General features: G+C 45.3%; 2 protein-coding genes across 4 annotated transcripts in view; one reads left to right on the top strand and one right to left on the bottom strand.

Annotated features, from left to right (window-relative positions):
* Positions 1 to 26,937, top strand: part of LOC101027939 (myosin-6) — a 251,421-nt gene that overhangs the window by 78,813 nt on the left and 145,671 nt on the right. The gene's annotated exons all lie outside the window — the stretch shown is intronic.
* On the bottom strand, positions 4,425 to 23,480 carry PABPN1 (poly(A) binding protein nuclear 1). Of its 3 annotated transcripts, XM_039468637.2 has the most exons (7): positions 8,815 to 9,188; positions 8,335 to 8,449; positions 7,552 to 7,619; positions 7,130 to 7,236; positions 6,550 to 6,637; positions 6,313 to 6,464; positions 4,425 to 5,357 (listed from the first exon to the last, which is right to left on the bottom strand). In XM_039468637.2, exons 1-7 carry the CDS (start codon positions 9,163 to 9,165, stop codon positions 5,318 to 5,320), a joined length of 921 nt encoding a protein of 306 aa, XP_039324571.1. In that variant the 5' UTR covers positions 9,166 to 9,188; the 3' UTR covers positions 4,425 to 5,317. The 3 variants fall into 3 exon arrangements, with proteins under 3 accessions (XP_039324571.1, XP_010333345.1, XP_010333344.1); XM_010335043.2 differs by lacking the exons at positions 4,425 to 5,357; positions 6,313 to 6,464; positions 6,550 to 6,637; ... (2 more) ...; positions 8,335 to 8,449; positions 8,815 to 9,188 and adding exons at positions 18,590 to 21,515; positions 22,127 to 22,566; positions 23,035 to 23,122; positions 23,366 to 23,480; XM_010335042.3 differs by lacking the exons at positions 4,425 to 5,357; positions 6,313 to 6,464; positions 6,550 to 6,637; ... (2 more) ...; positions 8,335 to 8,449; positions 8,815 to 9,188 and adding exons at positions 18,590 to 21,515; positions 22,127 to 22,566; positions 23,035 to 23,122; positions 23,419 to 23,480.

Below are 26,937 nucleotides of genomic sequence, written 5' to 3'. Positions count from 1 at the left end.
AAAGGTTGAGGATGTGGTGAGCTGTAATCATGCCACTGCACTCTACCCTGGGGGTGCAGAGTAACACCCTGTCTCAAAAAAAGAAAAAGGGCAAATAATCTGAATAGACAATTTAAAATATGTATATATATACAAATGGCAAGCATATGAAAAGCTAATTATGCCGGGTGTGGTGGCTCATGCCTATAATCCCAGCGCTTTGGGAGGCGGAGGCGGGTGGATCACGAGGTCAAGAGATCGAGACCATCCCGGTCAACATGGTGAAACCCTGTCTCTACTGAAAATACAAAAAATTAGCTGGGCATGGTGGCATGTGCCTGTAATCCCAGCTACTCAGGAGGCTGAGACAGGAGAATTGCCTGAACCCAGGAGGCAGAGGTTGCGGTGAGCCGAGATCACGCCATTACACTCCAGCCTGGGTAACAAGAGCGAAACTCCATTTCAAAAGAAAAAAAAAGAAAAAAGAAAAGCTAATTATCTTTGAGTCATCAGACAAATGCAAATTAAAACCTCAATGAAATACCTCTTCATACCCTCTAGGATGGCTATAATCAGAGATTGACAATAACAAGTTTGGTAAAGATGTAAAGTGACCAGAAGCCTCATACGTTGCTGGTGAAAATGTAAAATGATGCAGCTGCTTTGGAAAACAGTCTGGCAGTTCCTCAAAATGTTAAAGATAGTTACCATGGGTCTTAGTCCATTCATTTGGGCTGCTATAACAAAATAAGGTAGACTAGGTGGCTTACAAGCCACAGAAGTTTATTTGTTGCAGTTCTAGAGACTGGGAAGCCCAACATCAAGGTTCTGGCAGATTTGGTGTCTGGCGAGGTCCCATTTCCTGGTGCATAGATAGTACCTTCTTACTGTATCCTCACATGACGTAAAAGGTCAAGGTAGCTCATGGGGCTTGGCCCTCATGACCTAATAACCTCCCAAAAGTCCCCAACTCCTATTACCATAACCTTGGGGGTTAAGATTTCAGCATGTGGATTTTGATGGGGGTGCAAACATTCAAATCATAGCACAATATGACCCAGCAACTCCATTCTTAAGTATACACCCATACCCAAGAGAAATGAAAACATCTGTTCACACAAAAACGTATACAGTTGTAGCCGGATGTGGGGGCTCACACCTGTAATCCCAGCACTTTGGGAGGCTGAGGCAAGCAGATCACCTGAGGTCAGGAGATCAAGATAATCTTGGCCAACATGGTGAGATCCTGTCTCTACTAAAAATACAAAACTTATCTAGGCATGGTGGCACTTACCTGTAATCCCAGCTACTCAGGAGGCTGAGGCAGGAGAATTGCTTGAACCAGGGAGTCGGAGGTTGCAATGAGCCAAGATCTCACCATTGCACTCCAGACTGACGACAGAGACTCCATCTCAAAAAAAAAAAAAAAAAAAAAAAAAAAAAGGTATACAGTTGTTTGTAGCAGGACTATTTGTAATAGCCAAGAAACATGAAAACAACCCAAATGTCCATTAGTTGATGATAGAAACAAAATTTGTTATATCCAGTAAAATACTACTCAGCCATAGAAAAGAATGCTGAACCAGGCACGGTGGCTCATCCCTGTAATCCCAGCACTTTGGGAGGCTGAGGTGGGAGGATCACTTGAGCCCAGGAGTTTGAGGCCAGCTTGGGCAACATAGCAAGATCCCCTCTTCACAAAAAAATAAAATATAATGAAATTATATTAATAATTAAATAATAAAGAGACCTTATCTCTACTAAAATACAATAAAATGTGATCATGATTTGAGAAAGGCTGCTCATGTTAACCATAAATAAAAACAAGGAAAGCAGCAATATTATCGTAAAAACCCACCAATTGCTTCTTTTCTCCATTGCCAATGTCGGATTGGGCAAACCCTACCTCAAAAAGCACTGGGTTGTTTCAGTTTATTTTGCATCATCCAAAGGCCCTCTAAGGATCTCTGACTCACAGACCCTCACCCCAGACAGATTTTATACACAGGCTCTCCCAGTCTCACTTTCTTCCTGTAGAACTCCCATGAGATTGGGCTTGTTTCTATCCCTCAGTTAACAGAGAGCTGATCAGGAGAGATGGACAGAGCTCACCTACCAAAAATAACCAAGCTTGCCCAAGAAAAGTAACTTTTCTATGCTTTTTCCTCTAAACCTAGTCTCTTTTAAGCAAAATAGGAAGTCTGACTCCCATAAGGATAAAATTAGCAGGGCCAGGATAAAAGGAACACTATTGTTGTTACTGCTTTGTCCAGGACAGGAAAGGCAAGTCCATGGTAAATGAACATCTTTTGGGCACCTACTAAGTGGCAGGCTCTGTGAGGCAGACACAAAGGGAACAATCCATGTCCTCAAAGAGCTTGCATTTCTAGTGGGGAAACAAATGTACCACGAAGTAAATATTAAACAGGAATAGGAACAGTTTGTCCTGACTGCAGGGATGATTAATTACTTCTAACTAGGAAATCAAGAAAGGCTTCATGTCTGTTGTACCTGGCTTACACTTGGAAGGATATGCATGATTTTGATATGAGTTGGAATAAGCATAGCAGGCTGGAGGGAACCGCATGAGGGATACACGAAAATAAATAAAACAATTAAAATGCATAGTACATCAGATGTAGGGCAGGATGTGGAAGGGAAATGTGATCAGGATCAGATTGAAAAAGTTGTAGCTCCATACTTGCGTTTGTACTTATTGGTGGCATCATACAGAGCTTTTTGGGCAATAAGAAGTTTGGAGGCTGGACACAGTGGCTTAAACCTATAATCCTAGCACTTTGGGAGGCCGAGGCAGGAGGATTGCTTGAGGTCAAGAATTCAAGACCAACTTGGCCAACATAGCAAGACTGCATCTTTTATTTTAAAATAATTTTTAAAAGAATTTTTATTTTTCAAAAAAAGTTTGAAGCCAGATACATCTGCCAGGACCCCTGCAGTGATGATGGGGAAAGCAGTGAAAATAGGAATAGAGAGAATGGACAAGATAGAGTAGAATTGACTGAATGTGGAAAACTAAAACCAGAGAAGGCTCAAAACATGATTCACCCTCCAAGACTCAACAATTTATAGGAATCTTTTAAAGCCAGCCATTTAGTGCCCCCTGGTGGACATATGAAACTTTCACAGCATTAACAGCATCAAGTGACTTAACGCTGTTTCATTCTTCCAGTAAAAAATTTATATTGCACTAGGCAGGTGGCTCACGCTTGTAATCCCAGCACTTTGGGGGGCCGAGGTGAGTGGATCACCTGAGGTCAGGTGTTTGAGACCAGCCTGGCCAACGTCTCCACTAAAAATATAAAAATTAGCCTGGTGTGTTGCCCAGGCTGGTCTTGAACTCCTGAGCTCAAGCAGTCCTCCTGCCTTGACCTCCCTATAGGCATGAGCCACAGGGCCTGGCCAAGATCATCTTATTAGGACTTCACAGCTGGCTTTCACTTTTCATATCTAAATTTTGACTTGGCCATCTTAATTTCTCCATTTTTCATTCCAGTGTCAGATTGGTTTTAAAACTTGAATATTGCATCACTACCCAGGTCAAGCCTTCAGATTTCATTACATATAGGATTTCTTAGCATTTCAGCCTATTTTTTCATTCACTTCTCAGGATGTTTTGTTCAAAATTGCCTCTGACCTGGATGCTCTTCAAAAATAATGTTAAAGAAATGGCTCTGTGGGCCAGGCATGGTGGCTCATGCCTGCAATCTCTCTCTCTACAAAAACTTAGCTGAGCGTGGTGGCAGGTGCCAACAGTCCCAGCTATGTGGGAAGCCAAGGTGGGAGAATCACCTGAGCCTGGGAGGTTGAGGCTGCAGTGAGCCAAGATTGTGCCACTGCACTCCAGCCTGGGTAACAAAGCAAGACCATCTCAAATAAAACAACCCAATGTAAGTTAGCTGAACACGTAAGTGATCACTGCAGGATTGGAAAAAACAAGCTTAGCAATTGTCTCTTAGCTAAGTGTATTGTCTTTTGCATTTCTTGGGCCTTCCTTGAGGTAGAAAAGTAGCTGGGCACAGTGGCTCACATCTGTTACCCCAACACTTTGGGAGGCTAAGATGGGAGGATCATTTGAGACCAACCTGGTCAACATAGCAAGACCCCAATCCAAAGTTCTAGAGCTGCTGGCATGGATAGTTCATTTGCATGTAAGTTGTATTAGGAGCACACAGAAGCACCACTAGGTCACTATAACTTGGCTATTCTTTTAGTTTACCAGGCTTATTTCTCAAAAGTCAAACAGGGTTACATGTTATCCAGAAAACCTGTCATTCTCAATTAAACACAATGTTCTTGCTAGTTGTAATTTAACTCCTACTCCTTAATTCACAAGTGGCAACCTCCCTTCCATAACACCAGTACTTCCACAAAGTGCAATTAATAGCCATCTGCAATCTAAGAGAGAATAGGAAGATAAATAATCCTTACACCCAAAAGGCCAAACAATTTTTATTTTCAAAAACAACTTTATTCATGACACATATTAAAAAAAAATTCCCACCCCTGGAAATGAGCTAAAAAAATAAACAAAATCCACCTCCCACCTCCCTGTTCCCACTTCCTCCCATTCCCTCCAAATAAAAGGGAAAAAAGGCAAAGGAAAACAAAACAAAACAAAACAAAAAAAAAACTGAAAAACAAAAACACCCCTAAACCCCCCAAAACAAGGTAGTGCATTTCCCCAGGGGGAAGGGGAATTTACACTGGAGCCGCTGGGAGCGGAACGGAGATCTTCCGGCTACAGAAACCTGCAAAGAAAGACACTCAAAACAGAAAAAGAAACACAAAAGGAAACAAAACAGATCACCAGGCAACCTGGAGGGGCAGGGAGCCGGAGAAGAGGGGTGGGGTGGGTGGTAGACCTGGCTGGACAGGAGCAGGCAGGAGGGGACTGTGAAAGGCGAGAAGACGGAGGGAAGGTAACAAGCAGAACAGTTTGGTGTCCTTCCAGAGCCCTGGGTAAAAAAAAAACCTCCTACCACCCACACCCACCTACCCTTGAGCAGCCCCCAAGGGGGTGAAGTGGGGCAGGGAAACATGGGGAGCAGCTTGCGCAGTTGAGACGTGTCCATGGCGAATCCCCAGAGTGAATAAGCAGCCCCCTGCCCCACTCCCTGGGCCTTCCCCTACTCCCCAAAGCAGGTCCCTCCTCAGCAGTTAGTTATGGGATTCTCCCCCCTTCCACAGTATATCTTTTTTTAAAAAATATTTTTTTTCCATCAAGGTCATCTTCTGTTTTTCTTTTTTTTTTTTTAATTCTTTTTTTTTTCCTTCTTTCCTCTTTTTTTCCTCTCTCTCCTCCTAATACACACTTTTTTTAGTAAGGGGAATACCATGATGTCGCTCTAGCCCGGCCCCTGGAAGAAAGAAGGAGAGTTAGGTGTTAACGCGACCACTAGATAGTTCAGTACAAGCCCCTCCCCGTGGGCCCTTGCCCCAGTTACTGTGAAGGGAAGGGGGGAAAAGAAGTTTTCAAGTGTCCTAAAACTGACCCCACGATCCCAGAAATAGCAACACACCTGGAGAACTGGGGCAGTGGGAGGGGGGCTTAACAGAAAATTTTGCCCAACAGTGGCAAAAAAGAAGTGCATCTGAAGACAGAGGCAAGAAAAAGAACTCCCTGTTTATCTAGTTTTCAGTCCTCCAAAGCTCTTAAACCCTAGGCCTTCACAAACAGATCCTCCGTAATTCCTGGGAGCAAGCAGATAGAGCTTATGAAAAGCCAAGTTTTTTTTATATACCTAACCTGTCTATTTAAATGTAAAGAGACAGAAGCGAAGCAAGGCAAAAATATGGGCACCACACTTAGGCCCAGTGAGATGTTAACCTTGCAAGACTGGCTCAGATAAAGAGTAAATATCTCAAAATCCTCCCACAAGGCTGTTGGGGAGGATCAACTAGCTGCCTCTGGTATTCTTCCAAGGGAGGTTCAGACTTCAACCCCTCCCTAACTCTGAAAAAGGTAACAAATGCCCAAGCAGTGCTTTCACTGCCTGGAGGTCCTGTTCCTCCCGACTTTGTGTATAAACACCTTCAAAAGCCACCAACTCCCAAGAAAAAAAGGCTGGGGGTGGAAGGTCATCCAAGGGAGGGATGCAGCCCTTATCACCAATTCCTGCTGCAGAAAACATGACGAGACTGGCCTTCTGGCCTGGCCTGCAACTACCTTCCTCACCCAGCACAGGCAGGAGACAAAGTTCCTGAAGACCAAGGGGGAGGGGGAGGGAAGGGAGGTTTCTCAGACCAGGAGAGAAGGAAGCATACAGGGCTCATGGGAGGCGCGGGGAAGAGGAGCAGCCCATCTATCCTGACCTGTAGACGCGACCCCGGGGCCTGCTGTTAAAACCACTGTAGAATCGAGAGCGGGAACTGTTGTAGTTGGTGGTCCGTGCGCGGTAGCGGGCTCGTGGAAAACCCCGGTCTGTTGTGCTGATGCCTGGTCTGTTGGTTCGTTTTGGGATCACCTGAGTCAGAGATGAATAAATGAAAGCCTTAAAGTCAACCTGGAGAGTTTATACAGAACCAGAACAGCAATGGACATAGGCTTACCTTGATTTGCCGTCCTCTAAATAGGGACTCGTCTAAGGCCAAGGAAGTCCTCACTGACTCTTTGTCTGAGAACTCTATATATGCAAACCTGAAAAGAATTGTCATTGTATCTCTCTGAGGTTACAAATATCTCACAGGTCCAGTTCAGCTTACAGGCATGCTTTGTTTTGGGGTACAATGCAGTTACATTTTTTTGTCAAAATTCCAAATGGAAAATTTAAATCATTCAAAATCATTTAAAATTTTAAAATTTCCAGCTAATCTTTGAAATTCGAAAAAATAGGACACACAGAGTCTGAATTTCCATATGGCCATAATAGGCCAAGTAGAAGCTGCCTCTCCCACTCCCCTTTCTAGTTCATGATCCCACCCACATCTAGCCTTCATTTCTCTTATCTGTCTGGCCTCAGAAGACATTTAGGTGCAACTCCTGATACATATCAACATTAATGCCATTATCTTAAATGACACAGCTACCTGTGTTAACAGCAAATCACTTACTGCTCAATATAAAACATAATTTATATATCTATTTTTACACCATAATTTAAATTATCTCAACTTACTTCCCTCTACTTACCCTTTGGGATGGCCACTAAATTTGTCACAGAGTATGGTAACACGGTTGACTGAACCACAGCCATGAAAGTGAGCTTCCAGCTCTTCTGCTGTTGCACCATAGTCCACCTGAGGAGAGGACAGACATTTCACAGCCACCAGGCAAATTCCTGTCTCAACAGGTACCCTGCCTAGCCTTTGGTCTGCACCATCTACATACACCAAGGCACATGAAATCTGGTAATTTGGGGAACTAGTCCCTTTTCCTTACAAACCCAGAGCCTTTGATGTTTACTGATCACTCCATTACCTTTAACCTCCTTTCCACACTCCCTCCACACCCAAAACCACCACCTATCCCAGAGATGTTCCTTTCACGACTATCAAATAACTCCCAAAATAACCTGCCCCCAACCCCAATCAGAGAGAGCCCTAGTTACATACATTGCCAACATAGATGGAACGGGCATCAGCCTCCATCTTCTCCTCAATGGACATGATCACTGGTCCAGCTATGAGGAAAAATTAAAAAAAAAAAAAAAAAAATACACTTGTTTTCTACTTGACCAATATATGCATTTCCACCACCAACACTACCCCATAAGCTCAGTGAAAGCAAAGATTTTGGTCTATTCTGTTCCCTGCTGTACCCATAACCAAGAACAGGATTGTGCCTAATCCATAGCAGGTACTAGCTAAATATTCGACAAATTTAAAGAATAAATTAATACGCACTTAAAACAGTATAGGAATCTCTCCTGCCTCCAAATCAAGTCCCCAATGAATGGCTTAGGTTGAAACGCTTTTACGAGTGAACAAAATTAAGTGGGCTGAGACTCCACATTTCTAGATTAAAGGGGAAACTCCTCCAGCTTGTTTTCTCTTAGAATCCTAACTGAAGCGTCTCCAATTGGAGGAAAAATTATTAGATTTGAAGGTCAAATTCGAGCTGGCAACCTCTAAAAAGAAGGAGAGGTAGACCAAGAGCAAAGAACACCACAATTATAACAAGGACAAAGGGAGGCAGGCACAAAGCTACCACCACCAAAATATAGGTTCTGCCTCACAAAGGTCAGAGGAACACAACGGACTATGACCGCGGCAAAGTCATAATAGCTTAAACAAGCAGCTCCAGGATGCCAAGTATCTAACCCCACGTTCCCCATCCTCCCTACAACCCTTCCAACCAGAGAACCCGGGCTCCGCGTGCAACCGCCAGTTACTCACCATTGCCTGGAGGTGGACTCATATTCATCTGCTTCTCTACCTCGTTCTGTAGTTCCTTTAGCTTCTCAGCTTCTTCCTCCATCTCCCTGACTCGAGCTTTGATAGCTTCCAGCTCCTAATATAAGTGGAAAGGGTATGGAGAAGAGCTTAAGAGGAACCAACGCAGTGGCTCTGCCCTGCTCTCGGCCGGAGCGCGGCCTCAGCCATGCTCAGCCATTTCCCTCGCCCCACGCGAGGGTCGTGATGAAAAGAAAAGCAAGCTACCCTCTCTAGAACAACACTAGGCACCCGTGACGCCCGAATCAAGCCAGTCGGGCCCCTTGTAGTGATCGCGGACCCATCTCCGGCCCGACTGGGCCCCAGCCACGTTATTCCCCGCCCAACCCCACCCCCCGCCTGCCTCCCGCTCGCCCGAGCTCTGGGCCTCCCATGACCCGGCCAGTCAGCCTCAGGCCTGATGGCTCGCCCTCCTTCCCTCACCGGGTCCTCAATGGCGCCGTCCCCCGGGTCACCCTCGACCAGTCCCGGCTCCTCCTCCTCCTCTTGACTGCCGGGGGCTCCCGAACCAGGCCCAGGGCCCGGAGCTCCCGGGGGGGCGCGGGGCCGGGGCGGCTCCTCTTCAGGCTCGGGCTCCGGCTCGGGCTCCAGCAGCAGCTCCTCAGGCTCCAGTTCCTCAGACTCCAGGCCGTTCCCGTAGTCCCCTGCGCCCCCCGGGGCCCCCTCCCCGGCCTCCCCACCGGCCCCGGGCACAAGATGGCGCCGCCGCCCCGGCCCGGAGCCCCGACCGCCCGCAGCCCCCGCTGCTGCTGCCGCCGCCGCCGCCGCCGCCATCGCCGCTCAGACTGGGGCCCGCCGCCCGGCGATTGGAGAGCTGCGCCGGCCACGCCGAGGACTCATTAGTTAAGCTGCCTGCCAGTCACCATGAGCTAGTACTCCATTGGGGAATATTACTTGGCAATCAAATAAGACACCACCTCTAAGGCGGGGCTACTGCGCCAAATTCTCAAATCCCGGTAGGGGAAATCTGCCTGTCAATCAACACGCGTCCCACCTCCTATTGAGTCCTTAGGTAACAATACCGCCACGCTGTGACGACATTCCTACTTCTCCCCGACCTATGGGCGGGCCTGCGAAGTATAGGACGCTCCGTGATTGGCCCTAGCTAGGCAACTGGAAAGGACCAATCTTCCGATCGCCTCACCGCCGTGGCCCAGTCTTATATGCCGATTGGCTCGCGAGATTCGAAGGGCTGACATTCATTTTGTGACAGACGAACCTTGCCCCCGAACGGACTGCTGGGCTTCAAACTTGGGAAACCCGAGATCACATGACTAGACAGTCCTCAGGGGGCCGCCATCTTGATACTACTGCTGGCCAGCTAGTTAGCTGTTGGGCGGACGAGGCCTGAAACAGAGCGGCCGCTTCAGGAAACTTGTATCCTGACCAGGAAGCATCAGTAGATGGGATGTTGCTGAAAATGGAGGTTGTGAATGGAGCGTTCCAGGAGGGTGCTTACTTTCCCCATCCAGGTTACTGGCACCGTCATCCACTAGCTCTCCCACACCAGAAAGCAGGGAGGATTGCTCAGTCCAGAGCTATCCTCAGTCCAGAACTCTTGTCACGAGTTCTGTCTTTCCCGCCCTCTTTCCTAGGCCTTCTGCTCCGTAGTTCCCTTTTCTTCTCTTGACTGAGCAGCTTACAGTGTAACCCCTCCAATCTGCACCACTAACAGACTGGCCCCTTTTGCTGGTGAGGTAAAGTCTCAAAACTAAATCACTGCCTTCGACACCCCAGTATGTGATTACTTTACACCCTTCTCGTTCCATTGGGTGTACAGGCACCCAGTCTGTGCCTCTAACATGTAGTCCATTTTCAATCAGACCACTGCAAACCCCAGCTTCCGCTCCTTTCCCAGGACAAGTGGGCCTACCTTCACGGTGCGCTTTAATGGTTTTGTGCTGTTTCCTAACTAGGTTGTGAGCGCCTGAAGATGAAGGGCTGGATCTTATTTATATTTGCATCTCCACGGCCTGGCAGTATGCCTACCACATAATGTCCTCTTGAATGTTTGTTGACTGAAGATGCATTGATTGGAGAGCTGGGTGCCACCCTTCATTTCAGCCCTCAAGCCCTCAAGATTCCAAAGGAATTTCTCCTGGCAGGTTCCCACTACACCGCTGCACTCGAAATGAGGACCTAGCCCTGGAAGGCAGGATTGCCACATTTTGGTAGCAATCCTACACATTTATTAAAACGCAAGGAATGGCAGTGCTAAGTTTGCAAGATAAATTTTTGTGGACGCACTAACCTACAGTTCAAAAGATGCATATGAGCCCAACCAAAAAGTTAAACAAATATGGTTGGTGGAGGGAGTCGGACAAGAGAAGATCCTCATTAGCAAAACAAAAAAATCAAAAGTGACTTATACCCCACTATTCCCCTCACCCCCACTTTTTCTCACAATTCCTTACCTCGAGATCTGGGGAACTTGGAGCAGGGTCACAGTCGCTTAAAATTTCACTGCAAATTACTTCATCAGCCACCTCAGCTTCAGTGTGATCTGGGATAACTAACGTTGAGCACCGAAGACAAGCTCTAAATGACTGAATGCCCTGGAAGAAAGGTCTTTTATACTGATCTTAACCTAATTAAGATTTGTTTATCTTATTGGTGCCCAATTTAATCAAGCCAACAAAAGGAGATGTGATTTTTTTAAACGTGTTTGAATCCTATTTTTGTTAAGCACCACTCCTTATTATATTATCTCATTGGACTCTCACAACAACCCCATGAGGAAAATATTTCCAAAAAGAAAAAGAAAATGGCTTGATGAAGCGAAGAAACTTAGGCCTAAGTCATTGGACTAATTAGAAGTGTGCAGGGCTGGCTGGGCATGGTAGCTCATGCCTGTTATCCCAGCACTTTGGGAGGCTGAGGCAGGAGGATCACCTGAGCCCAGGAGTTTCAGACCATCCTGGCAAACATGGCAAAATCCCATCTCTACTAAAAATACAAAAATTAGCTGGGTGTGGTGGCACATGCCTGTAAACTCAGCTGCTCGGGAGGCTGAGGCAGGAGAATCTCCTGGGCAACAGCAAGACACTGTCTCAAAGGAAAAAATGTAAATAATAATATATATTATACATAACAGTGTGCAGGGAATTCAAAGCTAGCTTTCAAAGTTCAGATAAGGCCTGCTTTAATGCACAAAAAAATATGTGTGAAAAATGGAAAGACAAATTCCAACAATAGATAAAAGTTTAAGCAAACTACAATTATATCCAATAAAATATGATTATGCATCTATTAAAAGGTTTACATAGTGTGACAAACATGCAAAAATAATTTTGTTAAGCCAAGGAAGTAGAATGTAAAATTGTACATAAAATGTAATTGCTACTATATCTGATTTTTAAAAACACAGTCATGGGAGGAAAAGAGGAGCAAGAACCAGTACAATCTTTCTAGTCTTTGGCAATATTTACCAAAAGCTTTTAAAATGTTGAGATTCTTGTTTTTTGGGGTTTTTTTGTGTGTTTTTTTTTGAGACAGAGTTTCGCTCTTGTTACCCAGGCTGGAGTGCAATGGTGCGATCTCAGCTCACCGCAACCTCCGCCTCCTGGGTTCAGGCAATTCTGCTGCCTCTGCCTCCTGAGTAGCTGGGATTACAGGCACGCGCCACCCAGCCCAGCTAATTTTTTTGTATTTTTAGTAGAGACGGGGTTTCACCATGTTGACCAGGATGGTCTTGATCTCTTGTGATCCACCCGCCTTGGCCTCCTAGAGTGCTGGGATTACAGGCTTGAGCCACCACGCCCGGCCAAATGTTGAGATTCTTAAGGCCAGGTGCAGTGGCTCATACCTGTAATCCCAACACTTTGGGAGCTGGATTGCTTGAGCCCAGGAATTCAACACCAACCTGGGGCAATATGGCAAAACCCCTTCTCCACTAAAATTACAAAAATTAGATGGGCATGGTGGTATGCACCTGCAGTCCCTGCTACTCCCAGGTACTCGGGAGGCTGAGGCTGCAGTGAGCCATAACGATGCCACTGCACTCCAGCCTGGGCAACAGAGTGGGACCCTGTCTCAAAAAAAAAGAAAGAAAAGGAGAAAAGAAAAGCTGGGAGAGATGGCTCACGCCTGTAATCGTAACACTTTGGGAAACCAAGGCGGGCAGATCACCCAAGGTCAGGAGTTCAAGACCAGCCTGGCCAAAACAGTGAAACCCCATATCTACTAAAAATACAAAAATTAGCTAGGTGTGGTGGTGAACACCTGTAATCCCAGCTACTCAGGAGGCTGAGGCAGGGGAAATGCTTGAAACTGGGAGGTGGAGGTTTGCAGTGAGCCGAGATCACACCACTACATTCCTGCCTGGGCCATCGGAGTGAGACTCTCTCTCTCAAAAAAAAAAAAAAAAAAAAAAGGTTGAGATTATTTTTCTTTTTCTTATCTCCTCTAAAAATGTAATCCAATTTGTGAATAAACATTTGGGAATAAATATTTTTGTTTGTTTTTTGAGACTGACTCTCACTCCACAACCCAAGCTGGAGTGAGGAGGTGTAATCTCGGCTTACTGCAACCTCCACCTCCGAGGCTCAAGCAATTCTTGTGCCTCAGCCACTGAGTATCTGGGACTACAGGCGTGCCACCACCATGCCCAGCTAATTTTTTGTATTTTAATAGACATAGGGTTTACCATGTTGCTCAGGATGGTCTTGAACTCCTGAGCTCAGGTAATCCTCCCACCTTGGTCTTCCAAAGTGCTGGGATTACAGGTGTGGGCCATCATGCCCCATCAGAATAAATATTTTTATCAAAGTGAAAAAATACAGACAAATGACCAATTGGGCATTAAAATTATTGTACACAAGTAGGTGTAATTTTATATAGTCATTATGCTTTTGAAACATTTTAACATCAAGGAAAAATGCTTGCAATATAATGGTAAGCAGAATTGCAGTATACAAAATTGTATGATCATAAAAGCAGACAAAAAATACTGAAAAGAAGTATAACAAAATAGTAGTTCTCTCTGGGTGATAGCATTATGATTCATTTTCTTTCTACAAATTTTCCACAATCACTGTTCATTTATTTACTTGTTTATTTTGCTGCTCTTATTTTTGAGACAGGGTCTCTGTTGCCCAGGTTAGAGTACGGTGGCATGATCACAGCTGACTGCAGCCTCAACATCCTGGCTCAAGTAATGCTCCCCTCCTCAGCCTCCAAAATGGCTGAGACTACAGGCATGCACCACCATGCCCAGCTAATTTTTTCTATTTTTTGTAGAGACAAGGTCTCACTGTGTTGCTTAGGCTGGTCCCAAACTCCTGGGGCTCAAGTGATCCACAAAACTCAGCCTCCCAAAGTGCTGGGATTACAGGGATGAGACATCACGCTCAGCCCATTACATATTTATTTTTTTTAATCACTGCAACTTTCAAACTTTTTCTAATAGGCATGATTACCTTATGAAAGCAACAAATACATTTGGCTGAGTATGGTGACATGCACCTATAGTCCCAGCTAATCCAGAGGCTGAGACATGAGGATCACTTGAACCCAGAAGTTGCAGGCTATAGTGAGCTATGGTCATGGTACTCCAGCCTCAGCTACAGAGTAAGACCATGTCTCAAAAAAGAAAAAAGAAAAAAAGGAAACATATTTGAAAAGCTATTTGAGGGCCAGGTGTGGCGGCTCATGCCTATAATCCCAGCACTGTGGGAGGCCAAGGCAGGAGGATCACCTGAAGTTAGGAGTTCATGACCAGCCTGGCCAACATGGAGAAACCCCGTCTCTACTAAAAATACAAAAATTAGCTGGGCATGATGGTGTGTTGCTATAATCCTAGCTACTCAGCAGGCTGAGGCACAAAAATCACTTGAACTAGGGAGGCAGAGGTTACAGTAAGCCGAGATCATACCACTGCACTCCACTCTGGGTGACGCTGCACTTCAGTCTGGGTGACACAGTGAAACTGTCTGGAAAAAAAAAAAAAAAAAAAAAAAAAAAGAGCTTTTTGAATGGTGACCTACAAAGGAAGGTACTTCCCTATTAGTCTATAAACTGTAAAAGAGAGGGAACCATCTTATATTTGTATTCCCTTTGCCTATCACTCTGCTCAATAAATAACTGAATAAGTGACCTTCAGTAATGAATAATCTTTTTTAAAAAAAGTAAAAAATAAATACTCTTATTTAATATCTTACTTGTTGTTAAAGCATAGACAGTATCAGATAAGTTTTCCTCTGAGAATGAATTTTTTAAAATTTGGTTATGTAATGGTGTGAGATTCATCCATTATAGTTCTAAGTAATAACCTATACACAGAGGACCATGGAGTTTTGGAAAAAGTGAAACTCCAATGATATTGTGCCCCAGAAGAGGGGAAGATGTATTAATAAAAGGGAATGGGCCAGGTGTGGTGGCTTACACCTGTAATCCCAGCACTTTGGGAGGCCAAGGCAGGTGGATCATGAGGTCAGGAGATCGAGACCATCCTGGCAAACATGGTGAAACCCCGTCTCTACTAAAATACAAAAAAGTAGCTGGGCATGGCGGAACACACCTGTAGTCCCAGCTACTCAGGAGCCCGAGGCAGGGGAATCACTTGAACCTGGGAGGCAGAGGCTGCAGTGAGCGAAATGGCACCACTGCACTCCAGCCTGGCAACAGAGCGAGACTCTGTTACAGAAAGGAAGAAAAGAAAAAGAAAAGAAAGAGAAAAAGAAAGAAAGAAAAGAAAAGAAAGAGAAAGAAGGAAAGAAGGAAAGGCGAAAGAAAGAGAGGGAGAAAGAAGGAAGAGAGAGAAAGAAGGGAAAGGGAAGAAGGAAAGGAAAAGAGAGGAAGGAGTGGCTGAGTGAAGTTGAGAAAAGGAGAATTAAGTGGTAAAAATGGGTAAGGGCATCCATAGTTCTTCCCAGAAGAAAAAGGTTTTCTCACCAAACAACATAAATATTTGCTGACTTGGTAGTTTCATCCCTATTTTATCTCCTTTCTTGAAAATTTTACAAACTACAATAATGCTCTATGATCTAAAACTACTTTGAAATTTTTACGGACTACAATACTGATCTATGATCTAGAGCTACACTTTAATATGATAGCCACTAGTCACACATGGCTACTGACCACTTGAAACATGAGACTCCAATTTGAGATGTGCTGAAAGTATTGAATACACACTGAATTTTGAAGAATTAGTATGAAAAAGAGAATGTGACATAATTCATTAACTGTTTAATATTAATTCCATATTGAAATAATATTTTTATTTACTGAGCTAAATAGAATATTATTAAAATTGGTTTGATAATTTCTTTTTGCATTTTAAATGAGGTTACTAGAAAATGTAATACTACATGTAGCTTGCATTATATCTTTGTTGGACAGTGCTGATGTCGAACCTTGGAGCCTTTCTCCTTTAATTATCTCTATCTTGGAGCAGACCTCAATAATCTTCTAATGTGGTCTGGCCCTGCTTACCTTAACTCCCTAGGCCTGCCTTTGCATGGAGTTGGGGTAGTCATTTAAATGTGAAGGAGCTTCTGTTGGGTTGCTTAATTTCCATTCTGCTTGGTTAACATTTTAGAAATTTTGTGCCTAAAGAACTTGTTTTCATATACTGTACTGGAAATATATGTTCATTATCAAAGAATCAGAAAATACTGACAGCAAAAAGAACAAAATAAAAGCACTCATAAAGCCCACTATCCAGAGACAATCACTAATGATATTTTGGCATATATACTTCCTGAAACTTTCAATATGTAAATACATATCAAGGCACAGAGACATAAATATTTTAGCAAAATGGGGTCATACTGTATATATTATTTTCTAATCTATTTTTTTACCCAATTAAAAAAAAAGACAAACATCTTCCCATGTCAGTAAACATATTTTTCCACATTGTTTGTCATGGTTTTACCCAAAAGTCACCTCAGATATGAGGCCTTCTCTGACCACTCCATTTAAAATTGAAATCTGTATGTGTATATGTACACACACATTCCCCCTCATGATTTGTTTTTCTTTATGGCATTCATCACCTTCTCATATATTATACAATTTAAAATTTTTCTGTTTCCCTTACTAGAACATAAGCAACATGAGAACAGAGATTTGCATCTGTCTGTTCACTTTACCTCTGGGCCCATAACTGTGCTTAGCACACAGATGATGCTTGAATATTTGCTGCATAAATGGTTGACGGAATGAATAAACTACACAGCGTTTCATTACGGTGTGTTTTCTGGTTGGGTTTCAAAATAGTTGATTTATTTCTGTATCTTTCCTGTATCTATATTTAAGGTAGGTTTTAAAGTCTTCAAAGGCTCTGCTACTAAGTAACAACATAGAATATTTACAATCTATCCATTCGCTAGAAATTGTAACTGTTGCCCAACTTTATAAAGGTGTCATCTGAATAAATAACACTGGTGGAGAACTGTATGGAGGAAATACAATTCATCTGTCCCTTTAGATAGCCCAAAATTTAGCCCTATATTAAACCAAACCATCATGGAACCGCATATTTGGGCTAAATTGTGATGAGCCTAATAGAAAACACTTAGGACCTTCTGAATCTCCATTTATTGCTTCTAGAAGAAACAGTGGTCAAAACTCAACATCATATTTGCTTTTAGATGTCACAGAAGGTGGCATCCACTTTATCAGTCTTCTCAAAAAATCAACAATTTTTTTTTGCCCTTAACTGATAGGTTTTTATAAGTTATAAGAGGAATGTGAATTTCATTTTGTATTTTAATTTTCTTTAGCTGCCAAGAAGCTCAGAGCTGAATTCACAGCCTAGCTTTAGTATTTAGGAAAACTACTTATAAAATGTTTTTCTGTGTATTAATTTTCTTTTTGCTGACATCTTACTGTAATATTTCAATTTTCCCATTACCCCTACTTATTTTTTGTTTTACTTAACTTTGATTTGAAAGTCAACCCTGACTTAAAAATTTTATGTTTTCCTATTATTTTGTGTGTTGCAAATTTTGGGGGGGGGGGAACTAGGCAAATGTTAATCAATCTTTGTATCTAAAGAACTTGTAAATGTAAATCAATCATTAAATCAATCACACTGCAGTGGGGATAAATGTACCAGCTATCATACTTAATGATATTAACTATTAAGAACATCTAATTCCCTTTTCCATAGTGCCATTTCACTAAACAACTCTCTGATTTTAATATGGCTTCCCCTGTAGATTTTTGTATAGCGAATAGAAAGGGAATGCTGGATTCCTCTAAACAATTATATTTCTTGCAATTTAACACATAAACCCAAGTACCAATCTATTGCACTGGATTACAGAAAGACTAGAAATTCTCACCTGAAATTTTAAATTAGGATCACTATTTCTGTGAGACATAATTTTTGATGTGGTCCAAGACTACAGGTAGAGAATGATGGGCTGAGTATTCCTGGAGATCCCATCCAGTTTATCAGTTTGCATTAAAATGGCTGAAACCAAATGTCTTTCAGGACCAGGAAAGGAAGCAGGGACTCCATTTTTGCCAGACAACCTTTTTTTTTTTTTTTTTTTTTTTTTTGGCTGGAGTGCAGTGGCTCAATCTTGGCTCACCGCAATCTCCACCTCCTAGGTTCAAGCAATCCTTGTGCCATGGCCTCCTGAGAAGCTGGGATTACAGGCATGTGCCACCACGCCCGACTAATTTTTGTATTTTTAGTAGAGACAGGGTTTCCCCATGTTGGCCAGGCTGGTCTCGAACGCCAAGCCTCAAATGATCTGCCTGCCTTGGGCTCCCAAAGTGCTGGGATTACAGGCTTGAGCCACCGCGCCAGACCCAGACCTATTTTTATGTCTGAGGTATGCAGCAAGGCACCACAGAGAAATGTTTATTATTATCACACACTTCTGATTAGAGCCTGAACCACAACTGGGGACTTGATAACTATCACACAAAGATTTTTGGTAGGTTTTCTTTGTTTTTCATTTGGTTATTGTTAGTGGCAGTCCCAATGTACCACATACACACACCCTCCCAAGGCTCAAGTTAGAATAGATGGAATTCTTGGCTTTGGCCATTTGGCTGGTGTAGGAGTGGGGTGAGGAGGATGGGGGAATGACTCTGACTTTTTAACTATCCCAACACTTTCCCAGATCCCTGCTATTCTAATTCTTGCCTTTAACAAGGTCATGAAGAGTTGACTGGATCAATGAAATGTCGTGACCCCAGGCTATACAGTGCAGAAGTCACAAACCCTGTTCAGTCCTTCTCATTAAACTTCTGGGCTTTATTTATTTTTTTTAATACGACCATTACATATTACACAAAAATAAAAGTCAAATGAACTTGGTATTTATAAATTATTAAATAAAAATACAGGAATATAGATTTATATTTATAGAGCTTTCTTTTCTTCTAAACTAACCAAATCTCTTCTGCCATTTTATGATTTTAAAAAAGTAAAATAGTGTATGTGTGCCCTAGAATAAGTGGGGAGTAGGATTAATAATCGCAGGACCGAGTTGCCCTACTTCCGCTCCTTCCTTGGCCTAAGCAAAGTCTCTATTTGTCCCTTTGGGCTCTGGAGAGCAAGAAACCCCTCTCCTCCTACTTAATCTTTGAAAAATGGCAATTACATTTATTTCCCTTATTTTTTAAAAAATGAAATGGATTTAAAAATTGGGAGCCATACTCAGCCTTCTTGGCCAAGAGCTAATCCCAAGGAACTATATGGCTCTAGAAGAGAGTCCCTAGTTTTCCCTGACAGAAGAGTCTCTGGGGTTTCCCTTCAAGCTAAGAAAGGCAGGACAGGTCAAAATTGCCCACTGTGGTCCCATCTAAGCTATGCTTCTGGGAATCCAGACCAAGCCCTTTACCCTGTCAGAAAACAGCCTCTCTTTCCGCCCAGGTGTCAAGGCTTCAAAGCAGGGCATTTCAGTAACCTGGCCATAGTCCCTGCAGCCCCTCTTGGCTAAAGGTCCCCGGGAATGCTAACAGGGATATGCGTCCTGTGGCAGAGGGTAGGGTGAACAGTGTGCTCCAAACCTGGGGAAGGAAGCACAAGCTCCAATTTGGAGCCGATGGTCTAGTCAGTGGTTTTCCAACTTTTTTTCAGCAGCAAACCCCTTAACGCAAATAAAATCTTACCCTGAACCCCGATACGTAAGACAGCTACAAGGGGAGCTGTTCTGTTAGAGGGCAAATTGCCCAGCCTGCTCAGCTCCCCACCCCCTTCATCTCCCCAAGGACTCCTGAGGCAACCCCTAGGAAACTTCAGGGCTCTGCCAAGCAGTTTGAAAACCACTGGCTTAGTTTGTCCTGAGCAAGTCAGAGACCCCCCACCCCAACTGCTTGCCACAGGCTGGCTCTGAGTTTCTGGCATCAGCATACTCACAAGACCAAGTGGCACGTGCAGCCTACCACCTCCCCTGGAAAAACCATTAAAAAGTGCAGCCCTCTCTCAAAAGCAGAAGTCTGGACTAAACACCTGAGGCCAATTTGGTCCCACATTCTGGCGAGCACAACTACGTTGCCACATTCTAGGACCAAGTGAAAATCTCCAAGAAGAGTCAACCATGGTCTAGCTAAGCTGATCAGTGCTCAGGATCACAGGCAGGGTTCTAGAGCACTGTGTCAGAAAGTCAGCATTGGAGAGCAGCAATCTTAGCACCTTGGAAAGTGCAGCAGTGAGGTCTGGCTCAGGGCATGCATCTGGAGTGAGTAATTTCTTCCTCAAAAGAAAAAGCTATAATCTGAAGCTGTTCTAGAGGACTGCGAATTCCAAACTTAACATCCTCAGACTCTGAGGTACAGACAAGTAACACACATGCAAACAGCGTGGCTTCAAAGAAATCATAAATGCTCCTAGGTCATGGTAGATACTCTAGAACCCATATGCCTGGTCCCTGATAAAGCCGAATCAAAGCCCACAACACAGCATAGGCCAGTCCTGGAGTACCCATCACCCTCACACCCATGGGATTCAGAGCTGAAATGGTCCTCTCAAGGCATCAGCAGTCTCACTGAGACACAGTGTGGGACCCAGACTGTATTCTACATCAGCACTTATGTCCACAACCTCAAAAGGAAAATTAGTTAGGGCCCCAACTTAAGAATTTCAGTTTGAGTACAGAGGTCCCAGAGACTGGAAACACTTTAGGCACCATTGTGCCTGAGTGGGAGAGGAGGGTGGCAGGCAGGTCCAGCTACCTAAGCCTCCACCCATCCAGGCTCAACAGCCCTGCCCTTCTGTCGGAGCCCGGGAGGCAGCAGCAAGTGCATGATGCACAAAGAAGGGGGATGATGAAGGAACAAGGTCACTGCTCTTCTCCAAAGCCTTGCCAATTACTTTCTGGAGAGAAGCAGCAGAGCCCTACCTCTAGATACAATGTTTCTCTCTAAGCCTTGAGGCATCAGGACAGGGGCAAGGGAAAGGAGGGGTTGTGCGGGGTGGGGCAGAGAACTGCTCCTAGTTCTGGCCATTGCAACAGGGAATGTTTTCTCCTTGGGGAATCCCACCACCACCAGATTTGCCAGGCAGCCCAGCATGCACAGCAGCATGCGTGCACATGCACACGTGTGTCCAAGCAGCCCATGGTTACAGCCACCTCTCCCTATCACCCGAGAACCCTCAAGCTTCCATTCCAAAGGGATGTGTCTTCTATGTTCCCCAAATCCCACCCATCCAACGGAAACACAACTGCTTATGCAAGTCCACCTTCCTCAGGGCTACAAACCAAGTTCCAGGTCGTTTCATGTGCCCACACCTATAGGCATGATCCCTCCCACCTCCCCCAGCCCTGGAACGACTCCACCTCCTGCCCCCCTAAACTTGCCAAAACATTCCCCTCCCCTATGTGTCCTGCTCACTCTTCTAATCGCCTACCTGGCCTACTCAGCTCCCTTACACACTACCCTTCCCCTGCCCATCCCTGTTCCATGCCCACCCATCCATCAACTCCACTTCTTCCAAGGGCATTTCTCTATTCTGCTCCTGCTCTCCTGACCCCCAGCCACACCTAGCCCCACCTGGCCCTGGACTTTCACTTGCTAGCAAAAAAGGCCCCTACAGTTACCAGGGCCCCCAGTGCCACGGCCCCTGTCAGCACTGTCCTCACTGATGCCCAGTTCCCCTCCCGCAGACGCCGCGCCTCCTCCAGGGCCCCGTCCCCGTATAGAGCTGTGAACTCCGCCTGTGGGAGAGAAGGGAAGTAGGAGAGAAAGAAGGAGAAAGGGATATCAGGAGAGGAAAGAGTGGAGAGAAGAGGAGAGGAAGAGTTCCAGTTCCATCCACTGCGAGCACTACCCCATTCCCAGCTCCTCTCTGGCCAAAGCTCTACTGCAAGCCCCTCTGATCCCCCAGGTACACCCCCACCATGAGAGGCTGCTTCATTTGCCCACTCTGCCTCCAGTGAATTCCATCCTTTCCTTGGTGAAAAATTCTGCTCAGAACTAGCATCCTTTGCCAAGGCTTGCCTGACCACCACCCATCCCTGATTCTCCCCACCTCCCACACCATGACTCAGATGCAAAAAGTCCCTGACACCATTCCCCTGCAGGCACTCCTTGGGTGCATATTCTGTCCTCTGCTTGGGACCATGAGCCCATCCAGTGTTGACTGCATGGCAGCCCTGGAGTGCAGAGTCCAGGCATCTCTCAGTCTGATTCCACCCAGACGGGGAGCCTCAGCCCCATACCTCATTCCCAACATAGCTGCCTCAGCCTCCAATCAGAGCCCCCAACTTCCCCCTGGAGACCAGCTTTGCGGAGGGATGTGCGGAGCGGCAATTGAGAAGCTTCTTACCCAGCCCCCACTGCTGTGGATCCAGTCGGCCAGCCGCGTCTCCAGGTAGGCCACCATCCACTCCTGCACTTGTCCCACCAGTGGTTCCATCTCCTTGTTGACACTCTCAGCACACAGTGCAGCCCCAAAGACAAAGAAGGCTACAAGGCGGCCCCAGTTGGGACCCCCTTGGAAAAGTTCATCGGAGACCTGGGTGAAGCGTTGTTGGGCTGAGCCTGGGGTCACATGCAGCTGAGCCGCCAGATCAGAGAAGGTGCGCCGGAAGCGGGTCTCGAACTCATCTCCAGCTGCCCGCATTGCTTGGTGCAGCGGGTCAGCTGCTGGGCCCTCCCCGGGGCCAGCTCCACAGACATAACCCTTCTGCCTCAGCTTATAACCTACAAAGTCTGCCACCAGAGCCCGTGTGTCTGGGGCTGAGGCTGGGGTCGCCATCCGGGCGGCTATAAGAGGCAAGGATGAAAGACTGGCATGAATATATAGACAGTGAACCAGAAGGGGCATTTCTGGTTTGGCCAACCCAGTGAGATGGGGAGGAGGGAGGAAATGCTCAGAGCTCACTAGACAGGGAGAGGCAAGAACAAGAGAATTAAGTCATGATGCGGGACCAGGGTTCGAGAGGCTGGCCATTGCATCCTAATATGCAAAATTAAATGCAAAACAAGTAAATTTTATGTTTAGAATTCTTTAGATTCTTTTCATAATAAGACAACGTCAGCTCTGTGACACCCTTACACACCTCCCCCTGCTCAATCCACACCTTCCTGGCTAGAGGAGGGGGCTTAGGACCTCCCCAAATGCAAGATGTAAAGATGTTGGCAGAGGCACAAGATGAAGGAGAGCAGATGGGCTGAAGAGAAAGGTGGGAGACGCAATGGGTTACTCCAGACAGAAAGGAAGGAGACACTCACCCAGCCGGGATAGCAGCTCTTAAGACACAGCGCTGGTGGCAAGGAGCCCCCAGCTGGGGCCTTTCATCCTCCCGGCCAGCGTGGAGCCCTGTAAAGGGGAAGGGGAGATCAGAACCAGGAAGGGAAGGCCAGGGATCGGGGTCTGGCCTGGGAGGGCTGGGGTTGCAGCTCTGGGCCTGGGCCCCTGCCCCCAACGCTCTACCAGCTGTGTGGCCGAATCCATGTTTAATGACTGTCCTCCCGGGAAACCCAGGGCCAAGGGCTTCCTGCCGACACCATCTCTATTCCCGGTTCCCCCTAGTGCAGCCCAAAGGCCCAGCTCCTCCCTTACCCCCACCTCAGCCAGTCTCCAACCCCGCCCGCCTGCCAGGTTAGGGATCTCACGGGTCAGGCCGCTGCCGGGATCCGGGCCGTTTCCTGGTGCAGGAGCTGGGAGGGAGGGAGAGAGGGAGGAACGGAGGGAGGAAAGGAGGGAGGAGAAAGGGGGGGGCAGAGGGAGGGCCCGGCGCCGGGTGATGATGGGGCCCAGAGATGCGTCCAGAGAGAGGGGCGGGGCTGGGACGCAGGCCTGCGAAGGGCCACTACTCAGGAAGAGGGAGGGCTGCTGAAGGCTAAGAAGGGCTGGCTGAGAGGGCACGGTGAGCTGGGCTGGGCTGGGCTCCTGAGCCTCGAGGCTGCACAGAGGAGTATGTTGGACTTCAGGACATCTCGAGGCAAATTCAGCATTTCCAGGAGGTTTCCGATGTTCCATGCACTTGTTGAACTTCTCCAGCCCTGGATTGTGTGTGCCTGGAAAACAGGAGCAGTTCCCATTAAGCTGAAAACCGTCTGCCAGGTGCCCTACCCTTCTGGGACTAGCAGACACCACACCGACACCAAACCTTTCCCATCCTCTTTTCTCCAGGACCTTTAACCCAGTGTTCTGTTTGTGGGCTGGGCTTCAGCCAGGCATCAGGGAGCCAGGACTTGGATCACAAGCAGTTTCTGCCGGTACTTTTCTTTAATTCTTCTTATTCTTTTAGATTTATTTTATTTATTTATTTATTTATTTATTTATTTATTTTTTACCTAACACATGAACTAATTATCGTGGGAAAAAATCAAGAGGTGAGGTACGGAGTAATAAAATACAGGTTCTCCAACACACACGGACACACACACACACACACACACACACACCCCATTCCACTTCCCTCCCTGCATGTTGCCAGTGTGAAGCTTGATGTTTATCTTTCCAGATTACATATATATGTGGCCATCATTTATACATGGCAGTATATTTATATGGGGCAGATCACAAGGTGTTAAGCAGTCTAACCACAGCTGATCCACATGAGGGCACTCACAGCCACCCCCCTGGGCTCTTGGATCTGGCATTTCCTCCATTTAAACAGCACTCCAACCAAAGGCCAGAAAGAGGCAATCCGATTTTCCTTTTCTGCTAGTTCCCTTTGCTTCTACCTCCAGTCCAGGCCTGGGTATTACCAACTGCCCTTATGGTCACTAGAGAAGCAAGGTCTTTTCTGTAGCAATAATAGTAACAAGCTAGCTGGGTTTGGTGGCTCGTTCCTGTAATCCCAACACTTTGGGAGGCTGAGGCAGGTGGATCACTTGAGGCCATGAGTTCCATACCAGCCTGACCAACATGACAAAACCCCGTCTCTACTAAAAATACAAAAATTAGCCAGGTGTGGTGGTACACACCTGTAATCCCAGCTGCTCAGGAGGCTGAGGTACAAGAATCACTTGAACCCAGGAGGCAGAGGTGGCAGTCAGCTGAGGTCATGCCATTGCACTCCAGACTGGGTGACAGAAGGAGACTCTGTCTTTAAAAAAAACAACAACAACAACAAAAACAAAACAAAACAAAAAAAACTAACGTATTTTGAAGCGTTATTAGGTGCAAAGTACTTTTTTTCTACTCTGAGATTCCCCCTTTTAACGCTCTGAGGATGGTAACCTCCACCATCTGGGCTCAAGCAATATACTTTATCTTCTCACCAATTCTTATGCTGTTTTATCCTCCTTCAATGAATGAGAAAATTGAGGTTTGGAGAGATTAAGTGATTTACCCAAAGCCATATACTGATATGTAAAGAAGCTAGGACTCCCTTCTCATTCTGTAACTCTGACCCTATTGCTTCAAGATCACCTCTTCCCTTCACATAGTCAATATTGTTCTCGTAGTCTGAATCCACACCATTTACAAGTCCACACTCAATTCTCCATTCTAAACACACAGCCTATTATACTCCTTTATGGCTATATCCTTTCAACCATCCTCATTTCTTTTTTGCTCTTAGCCTGATCATTCTGGCTGTCACCAGCAAGGTTGCCCCCTTCCTTAGAGAATAACCTAGTCCAAGTCTTCATATGCACTCCTGATTTGTTGACTGGTTTGTTTGTGAGACAAGGGTCTCACTCTATGGCCTAAACTGGAGTGCAGTGGTACACAATCACAGCTCACTTCCGCTTCTACTGTCTGGGCTCAGGCAATCTTCCCACCTCAGCCTCCCCAGTAGCTGGGACTAGAGATGTGCTCCACCATGCTTGGCTAATTTTTCATTTTTTATAGAGATGGGGATCTCATTATGTTGCCCAGGCTGATCTCAAACTCCCGAGCCAGCTTGATTGTAATATAAATTAATGTATGATTATTTTATGCCCTAAAATATGAAAAGAATACATCCATGCATTCTATATATGTATGAAATTTTTAAAAGTCAATATTGCTTTAAAAATGAGTCCTAGCTGAATAGTATTGCTACAGTCAATACTAGTATGAATGCATGCAAACAGGAATTAATTGTACAATAACAAGACGGCATGTGTCTCATGGTTTATTTTCAACTTAGTCACTTGTGGTTTTACAGTTAAACTATTCTGCTGCTTTAAATGTAGAGACTTCATTTCTACTCTAAGATTCCCCCTTTTAACACTCTGAGGATGTTAAGTATTATTGTTAAATGTTTTAATTTTATATAACCAAGTGGGTAAGAGCATGGACTGTAGAGCTGAACTGTTTAGGTCCTAATCCCACCTCCCCAATTATTAACTATGTGACCCTGGGCAAGAGTCCTCTCCCCTCTCTCCCTCACTTTTCTCATCTTTAGGCATAATAGTCTTTATTCCTCTGAGGGTTGTATTACATGAGTTAGTACTTGTAAAACCCTTACAACAGTACCTAGCACATTTTAAGTGCTATATAAGATCAGTAGGAAAGTTAGAAAAAAACTAAAAACACTTCACATTTTTTTCACTAATGTAAAAAAAAAAAAAAAAATGAAAGAGGAAAAAACCAGCTCTGCCCTTCTTGGAAGTGCCCACTGGACCTAGAACTCCACATTCCCAACTCCAAGAGAGTTGTTGAGTGCTCATTCATTGAATAATTTGAGTGCCTACCATATACTAAAACTCACCGTTAATCAGACAAAGCCCCTGCCTTCAAAGGGCTTATGTTGGGTTAGAAATCAGAACTCTACCACTTTTTTACAGAAGAGAACACTGAATTCAGAGTATGGCGTGATGGCTCACATCTGTAATCCCAGCAATTTGGGAGGCTGAGGCAGGGATATCATCTGAAATCAGGAGTTCGAGACCATCCCGGCCAACATGGTGAAACCCTGTGTCTACTAAAAATACAAAAATTAGCCAGGCATGGTGGCGGGCACCTGTAATCCCAGCTACTCAGGAGGTTGAAGAAGGAGAATCACTTGAACCCAGAAGGCGGAGGTTGCAGTGAGCCAAGATCATGCTACTGCACTCCAGCCTTGGTGACAGAGCGACACTCTGACACACACACACACACACACACACACACACACACGGGAGTGGAGGGAAGAGAGAGACACAGAGAGAGAGCGAGGGAGAGGGGGAGAGAGAGGGAGAGAGGGAGAGGGAGAG

Source organism: Saimiri boliviensis, chromosome 2 (genome assembly GCF_048565385.1).
Source record: "Saimiri boliviensis isolate mSaiBol1 chromosome 2, mSaiBol1.pri, whole genome shotgun sequence".
NCBI classification, from domain to species: domain Eukaryota; kingdom Metazoa; phylum Chordata; class Mammalia; order Primates; family Cebidae; genus Saimiri; species Saimiri boliviensis.
The sequence above is the reverse complement of the archived record's forward strand: the minus strand, read 5'-3'. Positions and strand labels throughout refer to the sequence as shown.